The sequence below is a fragment of the Hemitrygon akajei genome, chromosome 27 (genome assembly GCF_048418815.1).
Source record: "Hemitrygon akajei chromosome 27, sHemAka1.3, whole genome shotgun sequence".
Classification (NCBI taxonomy): domain Eukaryota; kingdom Metazoa; phylum Chordata; class Chondrichthyes; order Myliobatiformes; family Dasyatidae; genus Hemitrygon; species Hemitrygon akajei.
This window is the reverse complement of record NC_133150.1, coordinates 30,851,771-30,878,931: the sequence shown is the minus strand read 5'-3', so window position 1 is coordinate 30,878,931 and position 27,161 is coordinate 30,851,771. Positions and strand designations below refer to the sequence as shown.

The 27,161-nt window shown below is 42.2% G+C and overlaps 1 protein-coding gene across 1 annotated transcript in view; it reads left to right on the top strand.

Moving 5' to 3' along the window:
* lrig2 (leucine-rich repeats and immunoglobulin-like domains 2) overlaps window positions 1-27,161 on the top strand; it is an 83,707-nt gene that overhangs the window by 10,137 nt on the left and 46,409 nt on the right. Inside the window, exons 2-3 of the mRNA XM_073030558.1 lie at window positions 25,528-25,599; window positions 25,696-25,770. Of these exons, the coding sequence (XP_072886659.1) occupies window positions 25,528-25,599; window positions 25,696-25,770 (147 nt within the window). The remainder of the gene's footprint in view (window positions 1-25,527; window positions 25,600-25,695; window positions 25,771-27,161) is intronic.

Genomic DNA, 27,161 nt, shown 5'->3' with positions numbered 1-27,161 from the left:
TTTAGAATGCATTTTAAAAATAGAAGTTTAATATTGTATGCAGTCTAAAACATTTTTATGGGGGGGGGGGGTAAGTCAGCAAAAAAGTAGTTAAATGTAGCATTTCTGTCACCAAAGTTGGTAATGTATGCAAATAACTGATTCCTGATTAAAGTGAGTTTTCTTTTGAGGAAAGGGGGAGCTACTTTATAGCATTGGCTTTCCAATTATGGTGGCAGCAGCAATTCTGCTGCACGACCACCTCTGACCTCACCATGTTCCCTTCGTTTGGCAAACTGCTGAAAATGCCAATGTTTTGTTACTTTTATTTCAAGGCATGTTTGGTTAACCTTTCTGTTCTATCTTTGTAAGTTTGAGGTTATCAAATTCTCTGCCCATGTACTACTTGTAAACCAATTTTAATATCTTTTCTATGCTTTCTGACCTACATAGACTCATGATTAAGGCATATTCTGATTTGAAGGTTCTTGTCCTTGCTCAGTTCCTTGGTAGTTTAGATCAGTGGTCCCTAAAGTAGGCAATATGCGGGGCGGGGGGGGGGGGCAGGAGTGATAAAGATGGCAGTGGTCGATGTTTAGTAGCAAGGGGGGCTGATGAAAGATTGCAGTCTTGATTTAAGAAATTAATTACTTATAAACATGTTTGAGGCACTGAGGGTCAAATGATCAGGTAATCACCTCATCACTTGCTAACCCACTGTTCTCTTAGACTTTGTTCAAAGCACATTATAGTAGTTGAAAAGCAATGCGACACTTCTGTGCAAACACGAGGAAATCTACAGATGCTGGAAATTCAAACAACACACACAAAATGCTGATGCAACACAGCAGGTCAGGCAGCATCTGTAAGGAGAAGCACTGTCAATGTTTCGGGCTGAGACCCTTCGTCAGGACTAACTGAAAGGAAAGATAGTAAGAGGTTTGAAAGTAGTGGGGGGAGGGGGAAATGCAAAATGATAGAAGACTGGAGGGGGTGCGACACTTATATATTTGGCATATCATAAGAAATCTGCGTGAAAAAATCACCCAGCCCACACATTATTGCAATTCACTACTGTAGTACAGTGTTAGCTAGTATAATTTCCATACTCTTAATTGTGCAGTGCCGCAATTCCTATTAATAAGGGTATGGTGTTCAGTGGAGTAAAATTCAGATTCTGTTCTTTTGGATGATCTTGACCACATTTGTTGAAGGCTTTTTGAATATTTGAAGATAATGCACTCTGATGGAGCAAACAAGAACGTCGCTTATTTTCAGTCAGTTCGTGAAAACTTTCAGAAATGGAACACTTCAAAACATGTTTGCCAACACTTCACATCAAAGCAGCAATGGTTTCTGTGCTTCATTAAATATTACATTATTGTATCCGGAAAGCCCCATACAATTGGAGCCCCAATAATGGAGGTTCTGGGTACAGTTTTGCATAAGTCAGCAGACCAAATAATTAAAGCAACTCCATTCAGTGTCATCTTTGTTCAAAGAGGAATAGATGTAATGTCTGAAACATGGAAGACACAATGTGCATCATTCTTAGAACAACAGAAATTTGCTCTACAATTGGATGGATGAACTTTGTCAGGCAACAAGTCTTTGCTTGGTTACATTTGCTTCATAAAAGATGAAAGCATAGTTCAATAGCTGTTATTTGCAAGGGGGCTGGAAACGTGTGAAAGGGGAGTCAATATCTCAGGTTGTTCAGCAATTTTTCAAAGAGAGAAGCATTCCACTCACCAATATTTTTGCTTGTGCAACAGATGGAGCACCATCAATGACAGGATGCTACCGAGGGTTTACCACTTTCTTGATAAAAGCTGTAACTTTACCATCACTGTACTTCACGGACAACATCTTGTTGTTTTTTTTTAAAAAAACCAAGTGATCAGCTGCACAAGTTATTAAATACTGTTACCTCAGTGGTAAATAAAATCAAGTCCCATGCTTTGAATTCTTGACTGTTTCGAGAGCTTTGTATTGAGAATGATGAACAATTTGAACACTTGCTGACAAAGTCAGGTGGCTCTTAAAGGAAACTTCCTGAGATGCTTTTATGTGATTTTTGAAACTCTGATAAAATTCTTTGAAAATTCAAATGCTTCCTTCAGTAATCAACTCGAGAATATTAGGCAAGACATTCTTATTTGTTAAAATTATTCACAAAGTTTAATAAAATCAATCCAATTGCAAAGAAGTTATGTGACTTTTAATCAAAAGCAAATCCGTCATCTCCATGTTTCTGTCCAAATTAACCCTAATTAAGTGCAGTCAAGACCTTTTCTAATTTCGTAGCCCCTCTGAGTGGAAGATAGCGAAAAAATGCCAGATGGTGATTTTCAGATATACTGTGCCCACCTGGGTGAGCTGCATAAGACAAGTTAAATTCCAGAATCTTCTCTGGATCCAAATTCCAGATTAGGAATGATTTTTTTGTCATGAGGAATTAACAGGAAGGGTGGAGGAATAACTGATCTCACTACAAAATGACTTTGAGCTGAAGTCGAGGGTTTAAAAAAATCGTATAGTTGCAGAAAGAGATCTCTGAATGCTATCCTGCACTGTTTAAAAAAAGATCAAGGCATTCTTTATTGCCTTCCCAACATCATACTTTGTGGAGCACAGTTTCAGTGCAATTGCCCAACTTCTTTCAAAGCAATGAAACTCTGGAAATTCAGAAACTCCTGAGTGACGTTTATCTGATAACACTGCACGAAGCACACCTATCCCACTGAAAGGTGAAAAAGCAGTGAAGTCGTGAATAGTTGGACTTAATGTATGCCCTAAAATTGTTGATGAAAATTTTTGCTGGAATTAAGGTATTTGTAGTTTTAAATAGATTTGAATAATTTTGACAATTATTTGTCACTGCTTTGGATTTGCAGTTTCTGTTTTCTTTCACTGCATTGTAAATCAAAATTTTTAATGGCCAGAAAGAGGGGGGTGGTGTGCTGGGTGTGTGATCTGGGAGTCAAGGAGGTGGTGACCCAAAATGTTCGGAACCACTGGTTTAGATAATCCCTATTTCTTTAATTTCCTGTAGACCAAGTTTATTAAAATTATTTGCTATTCTCTATTTCTGTCCTTTTGGCCATCATGAATGTAATCATTTTACCCTTTGTCCAGGCCCTAGATTTCACAGTTCCATCCTAAAATTTCTCTGCAGCTCTTTCCTTCTGAAATTTTGCTTGAATTGTCTTTGATCAAGCTTTTATGTTTTCTTTTAGTATCTCCATATGTGGATATGATCTAGCATAACACCATATGATTGTGAAACTTCATGTGTTTTTAAAAAACTAACGGAAGTTTTAAGGTTATGAGGTGATACTAAAGTTTTCAAGGTATGGAAAACAATAGAGGGAATAGAAATAAAATCTGCTGGTTAGTTGGAAACTTCTTGACTAGAGAGAGTGGTTTTAAAAACTATTAGCACTAAAATGTTAAGGAATAAAGCCACCAAAAACAATACAGTAAATAACTGGAACCCTCTTTTAACTAGCAATTGTTGCTATGTTGGTTATTAAATCATAAGAATTTTGATTTTTGTTAAATGATGCTACAGCATATAGTATAAGGCAAAGGTATACATGATTCAGTCACAAACAACCAAGACTTGTGTAAAAGCAGATTGAGAATTTAAAGCAAAATAGACTGCCACTTGTATTCCTGTGTTTCTGAATTAATTACATAATCGCTCTTCCGGGAAAGTTCTGCTTGTTGACTGGTCTTGAATATATTGCATAACAATATTGTTGTGTCAACATTAATGTTTTACGGAAACGCTATTGTAAGTGGTTTCTTATACATTGCAAACTTCTGAGTCTGCTTTCTAATTACCAGAATTACTTTTTAATTTTTAATTATTTTATATTCCGATGGTTTTATTGCTAGTGGTAGATTATCTCAAACGCAAGATTTTGCAGATGCCAGGAAGCTAGAATAACACACACCCAATGCTGGAGGAACTCAGCAGTCAGGCAGCATCTCTGGAAAGGAGTAGAGTTGACATTTTAGCCCAGACTCTTGATTAGGACTGGAAAGGAAGGGGGAAGAACCCAGAATAGGGAAATAGAGGAGGGGAAGGAGTACTGTACAAGCTTAAAGGTGAGGAGGTGGGTAGTGGATGGTGGGGTGGGGGAAAATGAAATGAAAAGCTGGGAGGTGATGGGTGGTAAAGGTAAAAAGCTGAAGAAGGAGAAAACATTGGAGAAGAGAATTGATAATGGGAAGGGGCACCTGAGACAGCTGATAGGCAGGTGAGAATAGAAAGGGTATTTGGGGAGCCAGAAAGGGGAATGGAAAAGATCAGAAGGCAGACTTGGAGATGTTCATGCTGTTAGGTTAGAGGGTATCCAATCATAACATGATGTGTTGCTTCTCCAAACTTCTGCAAATCGTGCCATTAGAGGAGGCCATGGAATGACCTGTTGGAATGGGGATTGGCATTGAAATGCTTCGCCAGTGGAACATCCTGCTTGTTGCAGACGGAGCAAAATTGCTTGTCAAAGTGATCCTACAATCTATAACAAATTTACCAATATAGAGGAGGCTGCACTGGGAGTATCCGATACAGTAGATGACCCTGACAGACTCCTAATGTTCACCATGCACTCTGCAGTGAGTTAAATTTAACTATGGTATCAACCAACAAAATGGAACATTATTTTAAACTAGCTGAAGAAATACCCATTATCTATCCGTATGTAGAAAGAAAACAAAGTTGCTCTTTCAAGTCAATGATCTTCAGAAAAACTTGAGGGCACAAGTATGAGGTCAAAGGGGAGAAATTTAAAGAAAATATGAGGATAGGTTTATCACAGTGGTGAATGTTTGAAACAATGCCAAATTTCAGGCAGGTAATGTTACGTTTGGCTAGGGAAGGAGTGGAGGGATATGGGACTTGGACAAATGGTTCTGTACTGATAGGCATCACCGTTGGCATTGAAGTAGGATGTAAGAGCCCTTTTCTAGTCTGTATATTTTTATGATTTTAAAACTAATTGATAGTGCTGTGGATGCCTTCTATCATCCAGCTGATTGAATGGTGATTTTATTTGGGGTTTGCAAGTAAGCTGCACATTAGGTGCAATTGTGATGCGATGCAATGCATAAAATTGATGAAAGCAGACAAAGGAAGCATTTTCTCTTCTCTCTGTGCCTGTTCACTTAGCATCAATGATACTGTTTTGAACATATGGGGAGTGAGTTGCATTTGTTCTCTTCCAACTTTTGTGATGTTTTGCATATATTGTAGGTGTGAACTATGAGACATTGATCTGTTGCTGTGATCTACAGCAAAAGCAGTAACTAGTATCCCTTGAAGAGAAAAACTTTTCTAGAATTATTGTGGCCTGTAAATTGAAGAAAATACACTTGCATTTAGTGATCCACTCCTCCATAACCCCCACCAGCACTATTGTATAACTTCCTGTCAATCACATTGTGTACAGACACTCCTGTTCCTAGTGTCACTTTATGGACATACAGTCAATCTATGTACCGTAGATGTCGGATTATAAGCCGCTACTTTTTTCCCACATTTTGAACAGCTTTGAACACTGCGGCCTTTACTACGGTGCGGCTAATGCATGGTTTTTTTTCATGCCGCCAAAAACATTTTGCCTCGTAACAGTAGACCAATAAAATTGATGAGTAGTTCACAGAGGTCCAATGAAATTGTACGATAAATCAAGCGCACTTTCACAATTAAATTATTGTAAATCAGTCATTTGTACTCGCCCTCATCAACATGGAAAACACTCGAAGAAAAGCATTGTGCTGCCTTTATGGCAGTTATTTAGTTTATAATATTTTCGCTTAGTAATTCATTTGTTAGTATTTTCTAGTTAAAGTTAAAAGTACTACATCCCGGGATACTATGACGTCACATCCGGTTTCGCCGCATCTTGTGGGAAATACCGGTTTGCGATAAACGGGAAGGTGGGGGCATTAGACGAGCGCGAAACGCTGCTTTTAAGTTAAAGGCGATCAATAACTTTTCCTGGTAGGCTGCAGTATATATTTTTTTACCAGTCGTTAGGAGATATTGGAATGTATACGCAACGTAATTTGTGTGTTACCGATACGTATGTATATTTAAAAGTAGCCGTGTTACAGGCACGGTTTGAAAAAAAGCATTTGCAATATGTATTTGTTTATGTTACCATATGGATTTAATTAAAAGTTAAAAAATCCTCACGTGTAATATCTTTCTGTGTAAATATCTCATATTACAACGTGGGACACCTGCGGCCTAAAATCCGGTGCGGCTTGTACAAGTACAAAATTGATTTTCTTTCTAAAATTAGAGCCAGCGGCTTTTAATCAGGTGCGCACTGTAGTGCGAAATCTACAATATTTATATTTATTGTGTTTTTAATTTATTTTATCTTTCCTTTTGTACTACATCAGGTCTGGAGAAACAAATATTTGGTTCCCCTTTACACTTGTGCACTGGAAATGACATTAAATAATCTTGAATCTTGAAACTTGCTGTCTTTTATGTTGTGGGTGTTTAGAGCAGCAGTGAAGATCCTCTATCTCTGACAGTGTTCAGGGCTTCCTTCCTCTTGGCTTTCACTACTATCAATCATGAAGTCTCGGGTGGATACTTAGGAGTATCATCACACTCAGATGTAGAAGGATTCTTCATTGCTTTTTCCGTAACAATTTTGTTTTACTAGTCAGGGTTGTTTGTCCTGAGCTGAACCTCCAAATCTGAAGGACTGGTGGACCATGCTGTCCTCTACTCTTTGACCAATTTGGCATAGGTGACCCTACCAAGAGCAAAGCACAAAACTCTGGCTCCAGCAGTCATTGAGGCACGCAAGCCTCCAAACCACAACAAGGTCATGGTACTCTTGAAGGTAAATCTTGGATAATGCAGATGTATGTAAATGCTTTCTGACAGTGAATTCTTTTATCAGTCCATTGCTGTTTGCAAGCTACAAAATGGATTGCATATATTTTGAAGTAAAGCTGGAGGATCTGTAATATTTGTTTGGGTCACTTAGATTATTTTGTTCATCACAAAGCCATCCATCTGCTTAATTTTTATGCATTTAGTGCCATTCAGATATCAAGATATCACAACTTGTTTTACAAGAAGTTTATAAATTACCTTGGAATTGTGATCCGTGTCATTATGTAGGAAATGAGGCAGCCAATGTCTTGACAGCAATGTTCCAGAAACTGAGTGAGACAAGTGACCTGTTTAAGTGACTGAGTATAAAATTAACTAGCTATTCTCCTCAGCCTGGCTTTAGGAATCTTCAAACCCACGTAAGAGGGCAGCCAGAATGGTTAAACTGCCATTACTGGCCAAGTGGTAGTACTCAAATTGATTATTAACTGTCTGGTTCTACCCAGTTAGTGTAGGGTTGGATTTCAGTCTTTTGTTTGATTAGTGGACTAGATCCTATTCATTCTGTCATAAAAGGTTGTTGCAAAGTACTATTTTTGGGTGTCATATACTCTGGTGAAAGGTAATTTGGCATCTCTGTTGGGGTGGAATATTGTTTCACCAATCATTTTAGTTTTCACTGTGCTAGTTTAAGTGTTGGATTTAATGGTAGATGCTTAGTGAGATCTCCTTAGTAAACACCTTTGAGTAATATTTGGATGACAGTAAAGATAAGGCCCTGATTTTCTTTGGAAAGCGTCTTAAATTCTTAGCAAGTTAAAACATTGGTTATAGTTTTTATTCACAAGAAAGTGTGGCTCTTTCAAAACTAAATATACAGTGATTACAATACCGTTGCACTCTGTTCATTTTATTGGATTGAAGTTATTCTATTTGCAACAGTTTTCTGGTGACTCAAGACCCAGTCAAAATGCCTCTCACATCACAATTTGAGCCTCATCATGGTACATTCTCCAATCTTATGTCTAACCTGCAACTGTGATGTGACAGTCTCCAAAACACCAGAACTAGCTGATTCCAAGTGACTTCACTGTCACATAGGTAAATAGCTTGCTGTGCAGAAGAATTAGAAAATGATTTCTGTTTTAATGGTAAAACTGAAGAGTATGAGCTCTAGCCCGTCTTGTACTCCTTTCCTTCTTCCCCTCCCTATTCTGACCTTTTCCCCCTTCCTTTCCAGTCCTGATTAAGGTTCTTGACGCCAAACGCCGACTGTTTATAATCCTCCATCGAAGCTGCCTGACTTACTGAATTACTCCATTTTGTGTTTCAGCATCTGCAGAGCCTCTTGTGTTTATAAAACTGATGAACTTTTTTAAAAAAAACAATTCCAGTCCTGTTTTCATATGTAATTAAACTTGTTATGACATTGATTATATGTTTTCAATGGTAGGGAAAATGGAGTATAAAGGATTTTGCTGTACTATGAATATTAAACCATAGAAATGTAAATCTTTATTTCATAACAGCTATTACATCTTAATATATCAAAATTCAAAGTACATTTATTATCAAAGTATGTATATTTTGTACAACCTTGTGACTTGTCTCCTTGCACGCAGCCACAAAACAAAGACACCAAATAGAACCTTTTTTTTTGAAAAAAAAAGACCATCAAACATCCAATGTGCAGAGAGGGAAAAAAATCATACAAACAATATAAGTAAGAAAATAGCATTCAGGACTGCAGTTTACTAAAGGGAATCTGTCTACAGACATAAACCTATTGCTGATTCAAGAGCAGGCCACAGCTTCAGTTCAGTGCAGAGCTGAGTAATCATCGTGGAGCAGTGAGTTGAACCAGCCCATCCCTTGCCTCCGGCCTTGACGCCGTGACTTTCTCAATCTGGCCCGGCACTTAATCATCCAAAAATCAGGTCGATCCTCACTCTCACACTTGGGTCCTGCTGCTCTGATGTGCTCTTGGGCCTGGTCCCTGCCACCTTGATTGGGCCCCTACTTGACATTTCCAATTCTTAAATCGATTAAGCCTCAGGTTTTTCTTTACTCTCAGGCCTGGGCTAGGCTCTGCCTCTCCTTGCTTCAGTTCTGCTGCATCAAATCGCCTCCAAGTCCACTTCAGCAATGGCCATGCATTGGTTCATTCCCCATTCTCTGGCCCAGAATCCATTTTGGCCACTATGCTGCAACAGAATTGTGCCTTTGAGACTTTAGTTCACACTGCAAAAATGCCAGGTTGTGTAGGTGTTTCAAAAGCTCAACTCTGAAAAGGAAGTTAGAATCAGAATCAGGTTTATTAGCACTGGCATGTATTGTGAATTTTATTAACTTAGCAGCAGCACAGTGCAATACATAATATAGAAAGAAAAAATGTAAAGCAATTACAGTAAGTATCTAAGTATGTTAAATAGATTTAAAAAGTGCAAAACAAGTAATATTTTTAAAAAGTGAGGTAGTGGTGTGCTACACGCAGCGCTGAAATAACGACACGCAGTCAGTGAGCTGCAGTTGCAAAAGAGGTTTATTCAAACTTCGCGGCCTTGCTTTAAAGCCTTCCTGATTCGTCCTCCCCGGGCGGGAATGCTGTAGGGGGCGCGTATTCACAATCCCGTCCTGCGCGCGGGCTTTTCCCCTTGCTGGTGAAGCAGGCTTGGCGCCCTGTTTGGGACTGGCCTCAATGCGCGCCACTCTGTGAGCCGGTTCGAGTGCTCTGGGAAGTGGGTCACCACATAACTCTCTCTCCCCTCCCCCCCCCAGAACCGGCGATACACCCCCCAATGTCCTCAGTCTGGGTCGGACTCTGTTTGGGAGGTCTGCCTCTGCGCCGTGGTGCCTGAATCTCGACCAGCTGCGCCAAGTCCACATGGGCCGGTTTGAGTTGGTCCACTGTGAAAACCTCCTCTTTCCCCCCAGTGTCCAGCACGAATGTGGAACCGTTGTTTCTGATCACCATAAACGGCCCCTCGTAGGGCCGCTGTAGCAGTGCCCAATATCCGCCCCCGTCGTACAAAAACAAACTTACAGTTTTGCAGGTCTTTGGGTACGCAGGTCAGGTTCTGCCCATGCTGTGAAGTGGGTATGGGGGCCAGGTTACCGAGCCTCTCGCATAGTCTGCCCAGGACTGCTGCGGATTCTTCCTCTTGCCCCTTTGGGGCTGGTATGAACTCTACTGGGACGACCAGGGGTGCGCCGTACACCAACTCGGCCAACGAGGTGTGCAGCTCCTCTTTGGGCGCCGTGCGGATTCTGAGCAGGACCCAGGGAAGCTCGTCCACCCAGTTAGGCCCTTTGAGGTGGGCCATGAGAGCCGACTTCAGGTGACGGTGGAAACGCTCCACTTGTCCATTCGACTGTGGGTGGTAGGCAGTTGTGTGGTGCAGCTGTGTCCCCAAAAGGCTGGCCATAGCTGACCATAGGCTGGAGGTGAACTGGGTGCCTCTGTCAGAGGTAATGTGGGCCGGTACACCAAAGTGAGATACCCAGGTTGCAATCAGTGCTCAGGCACAAGATTCGGAGGTGGTGTCGGTGAGTGAGACCGCCTCTGGCCATCTTGTGAACCGGTCCACGATAGTCAGGAGGTGCCACGCTCCTCGCGACACTGGCAGGTGGCCCACGATATCCACATGAATGTGGTCGAAACGCCGGCGGGTGGGGTGGAACTGCTGCGGTGGGGCTTTGGTGTGCTGCTGCACCTTGGCTGTTTGGCAGTGCGTGCACATTTTGGCCCATTCACTGACCTGCTTGCGGAGTCCGTGCCCAACGAACCTGTTGGCTACCATCCGGACGGTTGACCTGATGGAGGGGTGCGCTAAGTTGTGAATGGAATTGAAAATGCGCAGCTGCCAGGCTGCTGGGACGACGGGGTGGGGTTGGCCGGTGGTGACGTCACAGAGTAGGGTCCTCTCACCTGGGCCTATGGGGAGGTCCTGGAGCTGCAAACCGGAGACTGCAGTCCTGTAACTAGGGATCTCCTCGTCTGCCTGCTGCGCCTCCGCCAGCGCTTCATATTCTACCCTCTGGGACAGGGCTTGGATGTTAGGGCAGGAGAGGGCGTCCGCCATGACATTGTCCTTTCCTGAGACATGCCGGACATCCGTCGTGTATTTGGAGATGTAGGACAAATGTCGCTGCTGGCGGGACGACCAGGGGTCGGATGCTTTCGTGAACGCAAAGGTAAGAGGTTTGTGGTCCATGAACGCGGTGAAGGGCCTACCTTTTAAGAATTACCTGAAATGCCGGATTGCCAGGTATAGCGCCTACAGTTCCCAGTCGAAAGCACTGTATTTGAGCTCGGGTGGTCGTAGGTGTTTGCTGAAAAACGCCAGGGGTTGCCAGTGACCCTCGATGAGTTGTTCCAGCACTCCACCGACTGCTGTGTTAGATGCGTCCACTGTGAGGACGGTAGGGACATCCGTTCTGGGGTGCACTAGCATCGCGGCCTTTACCAAGGCTTCTTTGGTTTTAATGAAAGCGGTGGCGGGCTCCTCGTCCCAGGTAATGTACTTGCCCTTACCCGACATCAGGGCGAACAGGGGGCGCATGAATCAGGCAACTGAAGGGAGGAAGCGGTGGTAGAAATTCACCATACCCACGAATTCCTGAAGGCCTTTGATTGTGTTGGGTCAGGGGGAATGACGGACCGCATCTACCTTGGTGGGCAGAGGGGTTGCCCCGTCTTTAGTAATCTTGTGGCCCAGGAAGTCGATGGTGTCGAGCCCGAACTGGCATTTGGCCGGGTTGATTGTCAGGCTGTATTCGCTCAGTCGGGCGTAGAGTTGACAGAGGTGGGACAGATGCTCCTGATGACTGCTGCTGGCTATGAGGATGTCGTCCAAATAGATGAAAGCAAAGTCCAGGTCGCGTCCCACCACATCCATTAACCGCTGAAATGTCTGTGTGGCATTCTTTAGGCCGAATGGCATGCGGAGGAACTCGAAAAGGCCGAACGGGGTGATGAGTGCCGTTTTAGGGACGTCGTCCGGATGCATCGGGATTTGATGGTATCCCCGGACGAGGTCTACCTTGGAGAAGATCCGTGCACCGTGCAGGTTTGCTGCAAAGTCCTGAATGCAAAGTCCGTTACAGGGTAACGGTCCAGTGTTGTAGCCTCGTTCAGCCTGCGGTAGTCGCAGCATGGTCTCCAGCCCCCTGTCACTTTGGGCACCATATGCGGGGGGAGGCCCATGGGCTGTCGGACCGCCGTATGATCCCTAATTCCTCCATCCTCTTGAACTCCTCCTTTGCCAGTTGGAGCTTGTCCGGAGGAAACCTTTGAGCACGGGCGTGGAGAGGTGGTCCTTGTGTCGGGATGTGGTGCTGTACGCTGTGTCTGGGAATGGCTGCCGTGAACTGCGGTGCCAGAACCGATGGGAAATCCGCCAGGACTCTGGTGAAGTCGTTGTCGGACAGCGTTATGGAGTCTAGGTGTGGGGCTGGCAACTGGGCTTCACCCAGGGAGAACGTTTGAAAGGTCTCGGTGTGAACCAGTCTCTTCCTGGGCAGGTCGACCAGTAGGCTGTGAGCTTGCAAAAAATCCACTCCCAGAAGCGGTTGGGCTACGGCAGCCAGTGTGAAGTTCCACGTAAACCGGGTGGAGCCAAACTGTAGCCGCACTGTACGGGTGCCGTAGGTCCTTACTGTGCTGCCGTTCGGCGGCCCTCAGGGTGGGGCCCGGTTCTCTGTTGCGGGTGTCGTAACTCGTCGGAGGTAAGACGCTGATCTCGGCTCCAGTGTCGACCAAAAAGCGGCATCCTGACTGCTTGTCCCAGACATACAGGAGGCTATCCCGATGGCCAGCCGCCATTGCCATCAACGGCGGCTGGCCCTGGCGTTTCCCGGGAACTTGCAGGGCGGGCTACAGCTGCGGGCTTCTGCGCCCCACCGCTGGTGGTAGAAGCACCATTGTTCGTTGGTCTCCTCACCCTTGCCTCTGGGGTTAGTGGGCTCTGCGGCTGGGCCTGGTCTGGTTTGCTGCTAGGAGCGTGGCCTGGTGACCTGTGCGACGGACGTCCCACTCTCCTCCTTGGCTTTCCACAGCACGTCTGCCCGGGCCATCACCTTCCGGGGGTCGCTGAAATCCGCGTCGGACAGCAGCAGGTGTGTGTCCTCAGGCAGCTGCTCCAGGAACACCTGCTCAAACATGAGGCAGGGCTTGTGACCTCCGGCCAGGGACAGCATCTCGTTCATCAAAGCCGACGGTGGCCTGTCCCCCAAACCATCCATGTGCAGTAAGCGGGCAGCTCGCTCGCACCGTGAGAGTCCGAAAGTCCTTATGAACAAGGCTTTGAATTCTGTGTATTTGCCGTCCTCCGGGGGTGACTGTATGAACTCCTCAACCTGGGCGGCTGCCTCCTGGTCGAGGGAGCTCACCACGTAGTAGTAACGTGTGGCATCCAAGGTTATGTGCCGAATGTGGAATTGGGCTTCTGCTTGCTGGAACCATAGGTGAGGTTGCAGCGTCCAGAAGCTTGGCAGTTTTAACGAAACCACATGAACAGATGCGGCGTCGTTCATCTCCGGTCCAAAATCGTTTGGGCCGTCGGGGTCACCAATTGTAGCGGTGTGCTACACGCAGCGCTGAAATAACGACAGGCAGTCGGTGAGCTGCAGTTGCAAAAGAGGTTTATTCAAACTTCGCAGCCTCACTTTAAAGCCTTCCTGATCCGCCCTCCCCGGGCGGGAATGCTGTAGGGGGTGCGTATTCACAGTGCCGTCCCGCGCGCGGGCTTTTCCCCTTGCTGGTGAAGCAGGCTTGGCGCCCTCTTTGGGACCGGCCTCAATGCCGGGGCGCGCCACTTTGTGAGCCGGTTCGAGTCCGCTGGGAAGTGGGTCGCCACAAGGTAGTGTTTATGGATTCAATGCCTATTTAGAAATCGGATGGCAGAGGGGAAGAAGCTGTTCCTGAATCACTGAGTGTGTGTCTTCCAGGAGAGGGCATAGCCTGGGTGATGGGGGTCCTTAATGGACACTGCCTTTCTGAGGCACCGCTCCTTGAAGGCATCTTGGATACGATGGAGGCTAGTACCCAAGATGGAGCTGACTAATTTTACAACTTTCGGTGCTGTGCAGTAGACCCCTCCCCCCCCCCAAATACCAGAAGTGACGCAGCAGTCAAATGCTCTGCACATTACATCTACGGAAGTTTTTAAGTTTTTTGGGTGACGAACTAAATCATCTCAAACTCCTGATGAAATATAGTCGCTGGTTTGCCGTCTGTATAGCTGCATCAGTGGAACAACACATTTGTAACTTTATGTTGGAACGCTGGAAAAAACGAAGGCCTCTTGAAATCTGTAGGCTTGCATTTCCTAGACATGTTAAGCTCTTCCCACTATGTGAATAATTCAGTGATAGCACTCAAAGGCTATATTCTCAGCACCTGTTCCCTGCATAATGTCTGTGGTGTGAATAATTTATCTTCCTCTGCTGTTATGTGCATTGAACTATTGATTCTGTCGTCATTTATTGATTCAGAATTCAAGCCAAATAAAAAAAATCATTGTTGGACAAACATGACAACTTTTAAGCTGTTTTGTTTAAAACATTGTTATTGAAATATGCCTCCAGCTTGTATTTCCTCTTGAAATAAGCAAGTTAACCTGAGCAGACTACATTAAACAGATTTTTTGTTACATTGTTATACAGGTGCCCCCCCCCCCACTTACAAAGGTAGAGCGTTCCTATGAAACCTTTCTTAAGCCGAAATGGCGTAAAGTGAAGAACCATTAATTTATATGGGAAAATTTTTTGTAAAAGCGCAAATCCTCTTTGTAATGTGAAAACAGGTTACTAATGTAGGTCTTTCGTAAAAGCGAAGTGGCGTAAAGCGAACATTCATAAAGCAGGGGATACCTGTATTCGCTGGGTGTGTGCTTCATGGAGAATGCCGAATACAAGGGGAAAAGGTGAGGCAAAAGCAAAAACAGTATTGGATTGTTAAAACTACTCTGCAGCGTTTTGCCTGATGCAGAATAACTAGAATCATGTTGAATGACAGGGTGGACTTGATGGATATAGTGGCATAGTCCTGCTCCTATTTTCTTCTTGTTTTCCCACTGACTTGGGTCCAAAGCTGTTGATGTCATGGTTGCACATCTTGTACCACAAGAGCGACTATCTCTCAGCCCAAACAGGTGCCCTGTCTGAATGCTGATGTGCACTCCTTACAAAAAGCCCGGGGTGCTGCCTTTAAGTCTGGAGACAGAACAGCTGTTAGGGCAGCAAGGAGAAATCTTCACGGACATCTACAGCACTTCACAAATCCAGACTGCTATCCCCATGTGCTTTAATCAGCCACCATTGAAAGAACTCTACATTTTCAGAATGAAACCACTACAACCTAATGGCACTGATGACAATAAACATGAAGTGCTTTGAATGGCACACATCAAAAACTCCTTTCCTGCTACACTGGATACTCACCAATGTGACAGATGCCAGCCATATAGCATATATGCTATATGACAGATAGCATCTGTCATGCATCTAGCCCTAACACACCTAGACAGCAAGGACACTTGTGTCAGAATGCTGTTTCTGAATTTCATTTCAGCATTTAGCACTACTGTCCCACAGACTCTTGAGCAAACTCCTACCCCTTAGTAAGAGTAGGAGTTGGACTTCCTAACTGACCTACCTTAGATAGGATGCAAAACCACTCCTTCCTCCCCATCATCCTCAGTATGGATGCCCCTCCATGTTGCTGTGTGCTGAGCCCATTGCCCATACACTCTGCTCACATATGACTGCATGGCTAAACACAAGTAATTGTTAAGTTCACCAATGAGATGACGGTAGTGGGGTTATCACCGACTATGATGAGTTGGCCTATAGAGGGGAGGTGGTAGAGCTTAAGGCCTGGTGCCCCTTAATGTCAACAAGGCAAAGGACATGGTTATAGACTTCAGAAGTGACATCTCTGACACTCTTCGTAGCGACAGCACGGCAGTGGAAACAGCAGTTTCAAACTCCTGCGAGTGCACATCTCGCACAACCTTTCTAGGTTCCAGAACACATTCTACAACTAATGAAGCTCACCAATACCTCTACCTTCTGACCAAGCTGAATTGAACTGGACTGTGCGCATCTGTGCTCATATCTGACAGACGTGTAGTAGAGAGCGTCCTAACATGCTGCATCACTGCATCATATGGAAGACAATTGACCTACTACCTGATACATCTTTGCACTATGGGAGGAAACCCACACAGTCACAGGGAGAACACACAAACTCCTTACAGACAACAGCGGGAATATTTTTTGAAATTTCATAATCTCATAAATTTGCAAATCTTGTGAGATTTTTTTGATTTAGTTGTTCTTTGTTGTTAAAATAGTACCTCTTGTGCCTCCACTCCAGTGAATTCTCAGAATTATTTCCTGGGTCTCCTAAGCTCTCATGCCAAAACTCATCCCACCCTACTTTAACTTCATCATTTAGTACATCCAGAGTAGGCAGTTTATTGCTGGCATGGTATGAAAATATTACCAGTGCCAGTGTTAAGTAGGTCTCTTGCTTTGTAGAACACTAGCCCCCTTCTAATAGTTGTATGATGACCGTCTTCATGAAATTTAAAATGAAAAAGGCAAATCTGCCGTGTATTAGTAGGAGCTCCTATTAATTCGTGGGTGCGGATAATGGATTTCACAGGCAAAATGAATTTGTGAAAGTCCTGGTGTGCTGCCATCTTGAGCCAATGCAGTCCTTGCTGAAGCTGTACCACTGTGCAGTTCAAATGAGAATTCCGGGACTGGGTCCCTGTGATGTATGGTGGTATTTCTCCCAAGTCAGAATATTGTGTGACTTGAAGGAGAATCTGCAGATTGTGGCTTACATCTGTTTACTCGTTTTCAGTGGTAGTGTAGATTTTGGGTTTGTAAACAATTTACAAATAAGTTTTGGTGAGTATTTATAGTGCTTGTTATATAAACGATTTGTACATGAAGGTCCACAGTGCTGCTGCTTTGTGTTGGATGTTTTAGCAAATGCGTGTGGAAGTTTAGCAATGTGCTTTCTCCAAGATGGTATTGAATTGTTTGGGTGTTTGTGGACTCATTCATCTGGTGAGTGGGTAGAACTTCATGTCATTCCTGATGTGTCTTAGAAGTAGTGGGAATGTTTTGTGGACTCAGAGTGTGTAACTTTGGACCTGCTCTTGTAAACCTGGTATTTCTTGGTTGTTGTATAACTTTTTTCCGCATACTAACATCCTGGAATGTGAGGGTGGAAATCTCTGCAGTGCCATTTTATGAAGCATTGCAGACTTCACTGATCATCTCAGTTTGTGAACGAAGATTTCTGAAGCAGCTGCAAGTAGTTTGACTGAGGCCAGTATTCTGTAGCACTGTTGGTTGCAGTACTGCTGTTTCTTTGGTTATCAATCAGAATCAGGAGTTATAACTGATCAGAAATGCCTTCAGCTGAAATTTGATACAGGATTACTCCTGCAGAATGCTTTGTGCAGTAGTAATTTGATTCACCCTCCCCAGCTTTCAGTTTGGGTAACAAACTTGCATTTTCAACATTTTATGATGTTGAATAAAATTTGTTCTTAACAGGGTTTGTTGGGGAAGGGTGCTGAAGATTTGGGAATGATGTCACCACTTCATCTGGGTTGGCAGTCACAGCCAAGTTTCCTTTTGTGCTCTTTCCAGTTAGAGGACAACTGAACAAATGTCTCAGCACAGCTCTGACATGTTGTTCTTCTGCAAGGTATTTTCTTAGATGCTTCATTAGTCATGGCATGCCTTGCACATGTCCCTTAAATTGATCTCTCGGGCTTTACTTGTACTTGATCTAGTCATCATGCTTTAAACCATTACCCCCAGAATTACTACACGATCTTTTCCCCATGAACACCAATCCTCTAATCTCATTTTTTCCCTCCTGATATCCTCACTTCCTAAACCCTTTCCTAATTGGTGAGCCTTGTCCATTTCCTGAGTCTAATGTTTGTCCCAGGTGCGTTATGTAATGTCACTGGGTCATTTTTTTTTCATCACTGATAAAATGGCTTAATATGAGAGAAAACACCACATAGGAACATATCTCCACTTTTAACATGAGATTCACTGGGGAAAAGTGAGATGGGTGGGGTTGATATTTTGGGAAATTGTAAAATGCAGCCCCTCTGTGATGCAATGGTCTTTGATTTTTTTTTGTGCATTAGGTGCAGTTGCAATTCTGTGGCCTGTGCATGGATATTGAAGGAGATCCTTCATTTCAAATGCACTCATCTTGTTATTCTTCCCTGTTCATAGAGCATTTTTTACTAGTTTTCCATGTAGGTGCATTGTTTTCTATACCTATTGAGAATGCACATTTATTTTGAATCTGTTGAGAATGTAAATAGAGTCAGCCCTCCTTATCCACAAGTTCTGCATCTGCAAATTCAACCAAGCGCGAAGTGAGAAAACCCCGGAAGTGCTCTTCCAGGACTTGTTGTTTGAACATGTACAGACTTTATTTTTCTTGTCATTATTCCCTAAACAATGCAGTATAACAACTATTCTACATAGCATTTACAAAGTATTGGGTATTATATGTAATCTGGAGATGATTTAAAGTATACGGGAGGATGTGTGTGGGTTATTGTGGATCGGGATCAAAAAAGATCGGAAGTTCTCTAAGTAAGTCGGAATAGGTACATCCGATATTATTTAGCGTCAGTTAGTCAAACATTTGTCTTGGTATATAGTATATATTTTACCTTTCTATGCACATAAAACACTAAAGAACGCATGTTTCAGTGCCGGGCTCGGGAATGGAAGTTCCCGAGTTCGATCCAGTGGCAGACTGCTATCGAGTGCGCTCTCCATTCATGCCAGGTTGATGTGGAGGATGAAGAACTCAAAACCCCAAAACCCAATAATTAAACCACTGCGTTGCTTAGTAATAATTGCAGCCTTCATCGGGGCAGGGTCTTTTTCACTTTATCCTTAAAATTGTTCCGATCATTGACTGACGTAGCCTAACGCTTTTACACTGACCGATGGTGTTTCACCCCTTTCCGATTGTTTTATTATTTCCACTTTATTTTCAATTGTGATCATGATTATTTTCATGAACAGAAACACTGTGGATTCAAAGCTCCGCCACTGGGTCCTAATGTCCACCGCACTGAGACGTTAAATAAGGTCTGGGGTTCCGCTGGGTCCTCAGGTCCACCGCATTGAGACAGGTTGAATAAGGGACTTGAGCATTTGCGTTTTTTGGTATCCGCGAGGGGTCCCAGAACCAATCCCTCACGGATAAGGAGGGCTGACTACTGTATTTAAGGATAACTGCTCAAAAAGAAATTTAATCTTTTTCAAGAAGATGGTAATTAGAAATTATTTTTCTCCTAATAGAATTATTTTTGGATTAAAGCATTACAGAAGGTTTGATCATCTTAAACTGAAGTGAATTACTAAATATAAATGTCTGCACGTTTTAATGCTTGAAACAACATTAAGAGTTTTCAAGTTTAATGATGTGCAATCAGGTTGGAAACTAATCAACTGGAGAGCATAGCTCCATCAACATTTTCGGTTATGATTTGCTTTTAAGGACAGCAGTTAGAATCCATTCATAGTAATTGCAATTTTAATTGATGTAATTTCTACAAACACTGCATTTCATAGCAGATGAAGCTGCAGTTGGTGTATTTTATTGATTGGCAGTATGCAGTAGTAACCAGATCTGCAATTATTTCAGCCCGTTGTACAGATGTTACAAACTTACCAGGAGTTGTTCTACCTCTGTGTTAAAATATTCAAATACTTTGTTTCCATCCCCTTTTTGAGAAATGAAGTTCCAAGAGCTCACTGGGAGCCACGGTAACATTGCGGTTAGTTCAATGCTATTGCGTCTTGGGGCATTGGAGTTTGGAGTTCATTCCCAGCGTTTCTGTAAGAAGTCTGTATATCCTCCCCGTGGAATGCATGGGGTTTCGCTGCATACTCCAGTTTCCTCCCACAGTTCAAAGACTTACTGGTTAATTTTGTCATTGTAAATTGTCTCGTGATTAGGCTAGGGTTGAACTGGAGATTGCTGGGACAGTGCAGTTAGAAAAGCTGGAGGGACGTATTCTGAACTGTATCTCTAAATAAATAGTTTTATTTATCTTCGAATGAAAACAAAAATGCTTCATGGGTATTACCCTTTATTTAAACAGTGACATTTTGATCTAGGTTCTCCCAAAAGAATATTCTCTCTGTCAGAACTCCTTGGATCATGTCCAGACAGTACCATGTGGCTTTCAGGATATTTGGGGCAAGTCCAGACAGTTTATTACAGGTTTTACCGATGCACTGGAACCTAAATGGGAAGATTAATATTTATCCCCTTCACAGTTGGTATGGTTGCACAAGAATACTGTTTAACATAAAACACACTTTGAATTTGCTGAAGATCCTTTTCAGAAATGTTCTTCTGATTTTTGGGCCACTGGTTGGCTGTTCATATAGAAATTAAATTGATAACCCCAAAGGGGCTGATTCGTTGTACTTTTGGTCCTGGGCTCTAAATATCTGCTTGTGCTATTTGCTGCTGCCTTCACCTGTACCAATGGAACAGTAATTTCATCACAGCAGTCTTCACTGTCTAGGTAATATAGAAACATAGAAAACCTACAATACAGGCCCTTCGGCCCACCAAGCTGTACCGAACATGTCCTTACCAGAGAAATTACCTAGGGTTACCCATAACCCTCTATTTTTTGAGCTCCATATACCTGTCCACGAGTCTCTTAAAATACCCTATTATATCCGTCTCCACCACCGTTGCTGGCAGCCCATTCCACACACCCACCACTCTCCGCGTTATTTTTTTTTTTTAAAAACATACCCCTGATATCTCCTCTGTACCTACTTCCAAGCACCTTAAAACTGTGCCCTCTCATGCTAGCCATTTCACCCTGGAAAAAGCCTCTGACTAACCACACGATCAGTGCCTCTCATCAACTTGTACACCTCTATCAGGTCACCTCTCGTCCACCGTCGCTCCAAGGAAAAAAGGCTGAGTTCACTCAACCTATTCTCATAAGGCATGCTCCCCAACCCAGGCAACATCCTTGTAAATATCTTCTGCAACCTTTTTATGGTTTCCACATCCTTCCTATAGTGAGGCGACCAGAACTGAGCACAGTACTCCAAGTGGGGTTTGACCAGCGTCCTATATTCCCTCTCGGCTCCTAAACTCAATCCCACGATTAATAAAGGCCGATGCACCGTATGCGTTCTTAACCACAAAGTCAACCTGCACAGCAGCTTTGAGTGTCCTATGGACTCAGACCCCAAGATCCCTCTGATTGTCCACACTGCCAAGAGTCTTACCATTAATACTATATTCTGCTATTGTATTTGACCTACCAAAATGAACCACCTCACACTTACCTGGGTTGAACTCCATCTGTCACTTCTCATCCCACTTTTGCATCCTATCAATGTCCTGCTTTAACCTCTGACAGCCCCCCACACTATCCACAGCCCCTCCAACCTTTGTGTCATCAGCAAATTTACTAACCCATCCCTCCACTTCTTCATCCAGGTCATTTATAAAAATCACAAAGAGTAGGAGGTTCCAGAACAGAATCCTGAGGCACACCACTGGTGACCGACCCCCATGCAGAAAATGACCCATGTACAACCACTCTTTGCCTTCTGTGAGCAAGCCAATTCTGGATCCACAAAGCAATTTCCCCTTGGATCCCATGCCTCCTTACTTTCTCAATAAGCCTTGCATGGGGTACTTTGTCAAATACCTTGCTGAAATCCATGTACACTATGTCTACTGCTCTATCATCATCAATGTGTTTAGTCACATCCTCAAAGAATTCATCAGGCTCGTAAGGCATGACCTGCCTTTCACAAAGCCTTGCTTGACTATTCCTAATCATATTATGCCTCCCCAGATGTTTATAAATCCTATAAACATCCTATCCCATCCCGTTGCATTGATAATGCAACAATCATCGGCAGAGGCTCAGCAGTCTTCTCCTTCACCTCGCACAGTAGCCTGGGGTACATCTCATCCAGTCCCAGTGACTTATCCAACTTGATGTTTTCCAAAAGCTCCTGCATGTCCTTTTTCTTAATAATTACATGCTCTAGTATCTTAATATCTACTTAATGCATAATTTTTTCCTATAAAAAATGGGATTGGCTGGGTTGGGGCAAGCAGTGTGATCAGAACTGGACATTGCATCTTGGCTGGTGTCGTGTGTATGTGCCATTACTGCAGTGGTTGCTCCATGTAGAGACAAGATACTGCAGATGCTGGAAATCTGGAGCAACACAGATGTAGACACAATGCTGGAGGAACTCAGCAGATCAGGTGGCATCTATGTAGTGGAATAAAGAGTCGCTGTTTCAGACTGAGACTCTTCATTCTTGACTATTCATTTCCTTCCAGAGATGCTACCTCACCAGCCAAGTTCCTCCAGCATTTTGTGTGGGCTGCTCCATGTATTGACAGACTATGCATATCCTGTGATTACATTCATTGCCTTCTGTTAGATGGGATGGAAGCTGTTATCTTCCATGCTGTTTGCTTTGGCACAGCTCTCCTGAATTAGGAGATTGGTAACAAAGTCTATGAGACAATTGCCGTGTTGGTCAGGACACATTCTTGAGCTCCGCATCTCAGTGCAGAATGGCTGTACCCAACGTGCTTATCTCTGCGGCTCACTGAACACCTGAGTCACGTGCTGATGAGATCACTTTAATGCACTTGTGCAAGTCTGCTGCTGGAGGACCATGATCTCAGTTCCCAGTGCAGTATTGTTCTCAGTTCTCCATCTTTCTTTAACCCTCTAAAGAACCCTCAGTACTAATTCCACTAGTGCTCTTGTCCCTGAGAATGTATTTTAAATTGTAAATGAGGTACAAATGTGCAGAAGTAATTGATCATTTAATATGTTCCAAAAGAAAACTGTTGCAATAATAAAAACGCAATACTAAAAGTTCAGGCAGAATATGTGGAAAGAGAGACAGCTAATATTATCCATAAGTTTTCATCAGTTTCTTAAAATATTGTTCTTCAGATTTGGTGTGCTACTTTAACTAAAATAGCTTAAGTATTTTCTTCTCCACTAACTGTCTGATGCCATCTGTGGAATTGATTAATTTTCTGTTTACCATTATTTGTCAAGGGCTGTTGTGACTAGTTGTTGGAGATCTTGCACCTAGGCATGCAGTGCAAACAATTTTTTTTAGTTTGAGTGATATATAAACTTAAACTTTGCAATCATGTTAAAAATACATATGTGTAAATAACAAGTTTTGATTATACTGAATAATACTGTCAAGGCTCATTGGCAATTTTTAAAATTTCATTTGTTCCTTTTGGTTATCTTGAATACTGAAGATGGATGTGAGTCTACTGCCTCTACAGCTTGAAATTTGGATGATGAAGCAACAGAGCACTTCCAGCTGGAGATTGGAACAAATATCCAGTATAATCTATAGGTTTTGTTCGCCAGAGATTAACCGGTAGTTGACTTTAAAGGTTCTGGCTTCAAGATTCATTTTAGAGGCACAAGCATATTTTTTTAATAAAAATAATAGCTGCTATCCATCCTAGAGACAGAGCTGCTAATAATGTTAATTTTCTTTTCATAGGAGTTGATTACTAAATTGTTAATCTTTCAAAAAAATTTGATTAAAATTAAAAGGCTACTTAGCCCTGAGATTATTGCACATGTAGGGAAATTCAGTAAGAACCTTATTTATTTCTTGTATGGAATAATAATGGTGAGTGTACTTGGGGGAGTGGGGGGGTATATATTCTGGTATCAGCTGAAAGGTGCTCCTAATGATGCACTGAATATCCATCTAGTTTTTGTGCAATAAGGCTATATCTCAGACAAAAGATCTTTCTGGGCAATGTCTCGCAGAACATAGACAAACTTTATCATTTTCTCATCAAAATCTGTTCCTTTGTCTTTTGTGAGATTAATTTGCATAAAAGCTTCAGAAACTGATAGAAAATCCGATAAATTACACAAAACATGTACAAGTCGTGCATGGAGGGAGGGAAGGACAGCATGAAAATGGGCCTTCAGCCCAGTGAGCCCACGTTGATCGCCAGCGACCCATCTTCAACAATCCTACATTAATCCCATTTATTTTCAAGGCAGGCTCTATTTCATACAGCAATGAATGCATCAGTAATAACAAAAATATCTAGAATTGGTGGCTTTTGTATTCATTACAACATTGCTATCACTTAATAGTTTACAGATGACATTTCTCAAGCAAAATGTGAACAAACTGGATAAATTCCAGAATGCACATTAATAGAGACATTGTTCACACACGTTCAGTCTGTCAGCAGGTATGTGCAGATTGTGACTGAGCAGCAGACTGTGATTAAACTTGTACCAAAGTGGCTCCGTTATCTTTCTTGTTGTGCAAGATTATGGTAGAGTTGAAGTCAGATATCCACATTTGGGCTGTCAGCACCAGGAGACGGCTGTCCTCTCTCCAGGCAAAAGAATGCATGCTTCTGGAGTTTCTAAAACATTCAACTTTTCACTGAGTAGAGCATTTAGCAGTTGTTGATGGATCACTCATTTTAACAACTTAACAAGGGGATCTTTGCTCTGTACAGAATGTGAAGCTGAAGATGTGTAACTTAATATATTGACCCTACAGAACAAATGCATCTGTACATTGTTTTATGCAAGCTAATAACAACTTGGGCTGAAAAAGAAGGGAGCTGTGATGTTGTTGTCTGTTAAATTTAGTTTGTTTGTTTTTAAATCTAAAGTTGCAATACGTACTACAAACGCATTTATTGCACATCTCCAAAAAGCAAAAATGGTCATGGTAAACACGAATGCTATAATTAGTTTCCCTTGTAGTCGACAAAAGCATGGTAGCATTGTGGTTGGCACAATGCTTCACAGTACCTGCGACTCAAGTTCAATTCCTACCGCTGTCTGTAAGGAGTTTGTATGTTCCCCCCGTGACAGAGTGGGTTTCCTCCCACAGTTACAACTGCGTACTGGTTGGTAGGTTGATTGGTCGTTGTAAATTGTTATGATTAAGCCAGGGTTAAATCAGGAGTTGCTGGGTGGCATGACTCATAGGGCTGGAAGAGCCGCTTCCATGCTCTATCTCAATAAATAATTTTTTAAAAACATAGTTAAAGGAGATTAGGAAAGCTGTGAAAATGTTTCAAAATTATGAATCTAAATCTAAAAGAATAGTCTTTATAGGTCAGCAAGGACTGGGTGATTAATGAGGAGGATTTTGTGTGGCTAGCATATGAACTACTATGACTGCATTAGATAGATAGATAGATAGATACTTTATTCATCCCCATGGGGAAATTCAACATTTTTTCCAATGTCCCATACACTTGTTGTAGCAAAAACTCATTACATACAATACTTAACTCAGTAATAATATGATATGCATCTAAATCACTAACTCGAAAAGCATTAATAATAGCTTTAAAAAAAAGTTCTTAAGTCCTGGCAGTTGAATTGTAAAGCCTAATGGCATTGGGGAGTATTGACCTCTTCATCCTGTCTGAGGAGCATTGCATCGACAGTAACCTGTCGCTGAAACTGCTTCTCTGTCTCTGGATGGTGCTATCTATCTTCAAATTTTCAAATGAGAAAACATATATTGGAGGATGAATTGATTTTTGATTTGTTCCATTGCAGAGATCTGAGTAATAACAGATTAGCTTCCATTAATGATGCTGCATTTGATGGTCTTTGTGGACTACTGGAAGTGTGAGTATTCTGCCAAAATTCAAATTTGTTGAGTACTTCAAAGAATTACTTATCAAATATCAGAATTTTTGCTAATTGATCTCTTTCTTTCTCAAGGAAAATCAACTACAATCTACTCACTTCAATCCCATCATTAGGCGCTGTAACAGCTAACATTACCACCCTGTCTCTGTAAGTACAATATTATCTGTAACCTGAAATGTACATTGTTTATTGTACTTTAAATTCTGGTACATTTTCTCCTAAGGAAGAGCCAGGATACTTTCCAATCACTCACTTTGCAAAAATACCTGCTCACTGAATTATTATTTTTTTAGCCCCCAGCTCCACTATCCATTTACTTTATTGTGTAATGTTCTTGAAAAATGAGCAATCATTCTATTTTTATGCTTAGTTCTGATATTGTGCAATTAAATTAGAGTTAATTCTGTGCTGGTCCAAAATTGTGTCCCTGCAGCTACTGGGTCCATGGTTTCTTTCCTTCAGTCTTTTCCTTCCCTTGTCGATCATTCTGTGATACATTCAACCAAAGGAAAGCAAAGCTAAGGATGAATTCACATTCACTATAAACCAAGTTGTGTATCTCCCATTTGGCCTCCATCTTGATATTAAAGTGAGCTGTGCAAGTGATGGATTATTTAAAACATCCCTTTTTACACCAAGTAAAAGTACACCATTCCTTTTTACTTTTGTGTTTTATGTTGTGTGTTTTAGCACTGTTTTAAGAATATCCAGTCCTTGCATATGTGGCATTGGTTATAATAAGGCATCACTACTGCTGAAGTGAGAGAAAGCAGTGATTTGAGAGAACAGTTGAGTTTTTTTTAAACCTACTGAATCTTTTATCGGTTTCTATTCAAATTCATAACTGATCAGGGCTACAAGTCCAAGTCAATTATGAGTATGGTTTGTCTAGGACTAACCAGTGTCAACTTCCTGCCCAGCATAGTTTTGTTCTGTTGATACACTGCAGTAAAGGTTAATATGGATTTTCCCAATAAATGAAGCTTTAGTATATTTTAATTTTGTCCCATTCCCTGGAACTCTTACTAACCCTCGGCTTTTCTATCTCTCCATCCATATACCCTTAAAGCTTTTTTGAGAATGTTTTTAGAAAACGTTCTTGTATCATCTTTTTCGATGGATGTCCATTCTTTTTTTTCATTTCTGCAGTACCATATATTTTCAGTGGTACAAGCTGATCCACTCTCATAATGCCAGTTCTTTAACTCCCACAGAAAGGAGTAAGCTATTTTGTGATTGTTTTTTAAAAAAAAGCAAATACTGAGGCGTTCCAAAGCCAAACAACATATTACAAAGATCCGGAAGGAGAATGGAGACCTTACATCGGATCACTTAGAAATCAATGACACATTTAAAAATTTCTATTCTCGACTTTATTCCTCTGAATCTTTGAATGACAATATCTCTATCGATCATTTTTTAAATAATCTGAATATTCCTTCGCTTTCATCTGATTTTAAGGCCAAACTTAATGCGCCTATATCATCAGAAGAAATATCTTCTGCAATTTCTGCATTGTCCTCAGGGAAATCTCCTGG